This window comes from Parus major, chromosome 11 (genome assembly GCF_001522545.3).
Source record: "Parus major isolate Abel chromosome 11, Parus_major1.1, whole genome shotgun sequence".
Classification (NCBI taxonomy): Eukaryota; Metazoa; Chordata; class Aves; order Passeriformes; family Paridae; genus Parus; species Parus major.
This window is the reverse complement of record NC_031780.1, coordinates 18,972,132-18,976,796: the sequence shown is the minus strand read 5'-3', so window position 1 is coordinate 18,976,796 and position 4,665 is coordinate 18,972,132. Positions and strand designations below refer to the sequence as shown.

The window sequence follows — 4,665 nt, the reverse complement described above, 5'->3', positions numbered from 1 at the left end:
GCTGAAATAGTCCCATTCCCCAGCTGAAATAGTCCCATTCCCCAGCTGAAATAGTCCCATTCCCCAGCTGAAATAGTCCCATTCCCCAGCTGAAAGCTTCTGCGTGTCTGACTGAGAACACACAACCCACAAGAGAGCAAGGAGAGCTCAACCCTTTGCTTTGCTTAGGACTTTCCCTTGAAAAACTTTTTTGTGTTGTTTTGAAACGTGTTGCTGCAGGAAAGTTGAGCTCTTAGTTTGCACTCTACATTTTAAAGCAATTTTAAGTTCTGTGTCTAATGGAAACCCCCTGGGTGAGTCTGGGTGCTAGCAGGAAGCAGAAGTGACTGCCAGCACATCAACAGCAGGGATGGAGCTCCAGCCAGCCCTTGGGGCATCCACAAGCCTGGGCTCCCTCTGGGACTAGGGACAGGAGCCAAGGAGCTGTGGCAGGGGAGCAGAGATATCAAAGGCTCATCCCCAGGAAATTTCTTAGAGGCATTTTCACTAAAATATAAAAAAAAACCAAAAAAAAAAAAAAAGTTTTTTACACTGAGAAAATGGACTTCATTTTCTAACCCCACTAAAGGATATGTAAAGTTGAGTACAGTAAATATATAATGGTGTTTTAAAGGAAGTAGCATCCAAATTATTAAAATTGCATTTGGATTTTCTCTAAATACTGAATAATTTTCAACAGTAATCATCATTCAACACTCCAAAGACTGACACAATTATAATTAATACTTAGATGGGAAGTAATTATATGGTTCTTACTGCTATATAAATTATACCATTACTGAGTCATATGCACATGATGAGATATAAGGTAAGCATGCAGTTTTTGCTAAGTAGATGACAGTAAATATGTATTTTGCTAAAATGAGACAATTCTTTTTCAGTTCAGCAAGATTTTCAATACTCTCAGTATAGTACACCCCAAAGAACAAAACTGCACCCTTTTGCATTGCAGAGCTGCTGGCAGGCATTGCTAGAAGGTAGGCTCTATTTCACATTTGTGTCTTTAACAAAAAGAACTGCTCCTTCCATAAAGTATTTGTTCAAACAGTTTTGTTTTGCAAAGCACCCTGCAATGAGAGAAACAAACTCTACCCCATCTCTGAGGGCCAGAGATGCACAGAAGTGCCCCAGTCAGATTTCCTGGCAGGAGAATCAGAAGGGAGGGGAAGCACAGGGTGGTTTGTGCAGAACAGGATTTGCTTTCAGGGCTGGGTCTGCCTGCAGCTCCTGAGGAGGGCAAGGCTCTGGGACCTGCTTCCTTTGGGCGGCTGCTGGGGAGGGCCAGGGGGAATCTAATGAACCCAGATTAGAAGGGAAATATGATTTTTTTTTCCCCTGAAAGTGAGGCTGTTCTGCAGACAGGCACAGAGGGCTTTTCACACGTGGCAGACACATCACTACTCTGTTACTGATGCTCAATTTCTCTGCACGGTGGGAAACCATTTGGTTTGGCTTTTAACCTTTTTAACAGGAATTTCCTGCCCTTCCACCAACTCTGTATCTGTGGTTTACAAAACAAGCTGACCTTAAGTAGACTTCTGATGAGAATGGGAGATTTACATATTACCTCATGTTAGCAATGCATTGGTAAAATTATAGAAAACTAATCCAAGTCTTTCTTTCTTTCTTCCTTCAGTAGCAGTGAAGTGTCCCTGGCACTGTGCTCTGGGTTTGGCAGCATTCCTCACACACATCTGCCTGCTCCCTCTTGTGGCATGGACCACTCCATGAAATCCTGTCATCCTGTTACACAGCCTGATCCAAACAATCCCAGCTGCTGTCACACAGATATGGGAGCCAACCAAAACATCCACATCCACACTGCAGCATTTTTCTTAAGTTACCACTGAATACCTGGGTTATGTGATCCTTTACAAATATACATAATTCAAAAACAAACTGTGAACTGAAGGCAGAGTGTACTGCCTTCTGTGGTATCTTACCACCATCACTTGAAGGAGTGGTTTAGCATTTTCTGCTCTTGTTAATCTTTTTAACTGAGTGATATCCAACAAAGCTGGGGGGGAGGAGCTTATATATCCAAACAGACAGCACTAGAAAGAAAAAAAATTAGCTATAAAACACTACAGAGAGAAGTTTGTAGTCTGAAGCTACTCCAACAGCTACCAGTGCAAGTGTTGAAATTCCTTATAATGATACAGTAAGAACATGTTTTTGTTTCTTGAAAATATTGCAGATCTTGGATAAATCTCAACAAAGCTGGTTATGATGTTGCTCTTGAGAAATTCAGATATTATCCTAAACCCTTGCATAATTCTAATACCAGTGCTAAACCCCAGGCTTAACACAGGCACTTGCTTTATTACATGAGTAAAATCAGAAAGAAAACTGGACATGCAACTTCTTGCTACATAACAACAACCCTGTATTTCTGTAGTCATCTCTTCTGCTTCAATCTTTAGTACACTGATCTTATCCAGAACTTTTAGTAAAGAACACACACACACACATATTTGGGTGTGCTTCTGTGCTTTTTATTTTACATCTCTGGAACTAGCCATGATCGAGCAACTGCTGAGGAAGCAACACTGTGCTTCAGTCACTTATATTTGGATTTTATCTTTGTCAGAAGGCACAAGAACAAGCACTGGAGCAGTCAGGTCCCTCCTGCTCTGGGGGACAAGTCAGCATCCAAGCTTAAGAAGGACAGGGTCACATTACTTAAGTCAAGACACTGAAAATGGCAACGTGTCCTCAAGGGAAAAGATGAAAAGCCAGGAAATAATAGATCAATAATCCCAGAAATGTTAAAACAGAACATTTTTTAGCATAGCAAGGTGAGTAAAGATATATTTCCTGAATGGAAACTACATCAAACTGATCTAAGTGGTCTTGCTACAGCCTGACAAATGATTCCTCTCTTAAACTACAGAAATAATTTCTACATGAAATTATGACCATAGACTTCTGTGAATTAAAATAATAATCATGAGAGAATATTAATCTCTCATTTTTGAAGTCACACGGGTGCACAACATCATGGTGGCCACAGGTGGTGAGTTGAAAATTCAGATTCCAAAAATCAAGATTAGAAAAACAGATATATTCTCCAGCTGCTGTATCCAACCTCCATTTAACCCCAGTGCAGGACACTTGTCACCCCCACAGCAGACCCAGATCTCATTTAACCCCAGTGCAGGACACTTGTCACCCCCACAGCAGACCCAGATCTCATTTAACCCCAGTGCAGGACACTTGTCACCCCCACAGCAGACCCAGATCTCATTTAACCCCAGTGCAGGACACTTGTCACCCCCACAGCAGACCCAGATCTCATTTAACCCCAGTGCAGGACACTTGTCACCCCCACAGCAGACCCAGATCTCATTTCACCCCAGTGCAGGACACTTGTCACCCCCACAGCAGACACAAACCTCTTCCAGCTGTTGCCCAGCCCTAGCCCAGGGATCCAGAGGCAGTTTCCAGCAGGTGGAACAGAACAGGCCCAGCAATCACACCTTGTCTCAGGGGTCTCCAGCGGGGCAGGCAGCAATTGCAATGGAAATGCTGTGTGCTTGGCTGACCTTTTAAAGGAAAGGGAAGACAGCCCCAAAAGGAACGGCCTGTTTGGGCAGGACTCAGCAGTACCTGGGGAAAGGGAATTCCAGCTCTGGAAGATCGTGACCAACTCAGTGAGCACCCACTGCAAATGAACGGGCCCAGAGCCCAGTGCAGGGACAGTCACCCCTGAGAGCCGATCAGCGTGAGAGACAACCAGCAAAGAGGGGTCTGAGTTCTAATCAACACAAAAATTACAGCGTTTGTGACCAACGAGGGCTGACGCCTCTGTTGAAGTGTACTAATAGTGTAAACTTCTGATGACCAAGGAGCTTTTGGTGGGTAACCAGAGCTCCCTGCTTTCTGCAAACCAGATTGAAATACGGAAACAGCGCCCGGAGGTGTGAGAATTGGCGCTGCGCTCCGGGGAGCTACCGACACCCCGAAACACCCCGGGGCTCCCCGGGCCATCCCCGGGCACAGCCGCCCCTCAGCGCCCCGCGCGCCGCCCGAGCCCTCACGGCCCTCCCGCCTTTCACTTTCGGTTCGCGGGGCTCCGCCCCCCGCCCTGACTGACGGCCGGGAGCGCCAATGGCCGCCCGGCTCGCGGCCGGTTCCGGCCAATGGCGGCGCGGGGCGGAGGCGCGGCGCGGGGGGGCCGCCATGGCGGAGCCGGCGCTGCTGAGGGAGTACGTGTCGCAGCTGGCGGCCCGCGCGGCGCAGGGACAGCTCGCGGCCTGCGCTGACCCCGCGCTCAAGGCCCGGGCGCGGCGGCTGCTGGGCCCGGGGCGCCGCGGGGCCCTGGACTTGCGCGGCGTGGCCGAGCGCTGCCGGCAGGCGCGGGGCGGCCGCGCCCTGCTCAAGGCGCTGGAGCTGCTGGAGCTGCTGTGCGTCAACCTCCTGTTGTGCCCCTGGCGCCGGGAGATCCGCTCCCTCAAGGTACGGCGCTGCCGTCCGACCTGGGGCTACGAGGCCGCTTCCCCGGGCCGGAGCTTGGCAGCGGCACCGGGAGGTGGATTTGGGCCAGGGGCACAGCCTGCTCGGGGCTGGGAGCGGGGTCAGGGGCACAGCCTGCTCGGGGCTGGGAGATGGGAGCGGGGTCAGGGGCACAGCCTGCTCGGGGCTGGGAGATGGGAGCGGGGTCAG

The 4,665-nt window shown here is 49.0% G+C and overlaps 1 protein-coding gene across 1 annotated transcript in view; it reads left to right on the top strand.

Moving 5' to 3' along the window:
- The first annotated feature begins 4,167 nt into the window (after positions 1–4,167).
- LOC107209662 (spermatogenesis-associated protein 2-like protein) overlaps positions 4,168–4,665 on the top strand; it is a 6,764-nt gene continuing 6,266 nt past the window's right edge. Inside the window, exon 1 of the mRNA XM_015639569.2 lies at positions 4,168–4,458. Within this exon, the coding sequence (XP_015495055.1) occupies positions 4,183–4,458 (276 nt within the window). The 5' untranslated portion in view covers positions 4,168–4,182. The remainder of the gene's footprint in view (positions 4,459–4,665) is intronic.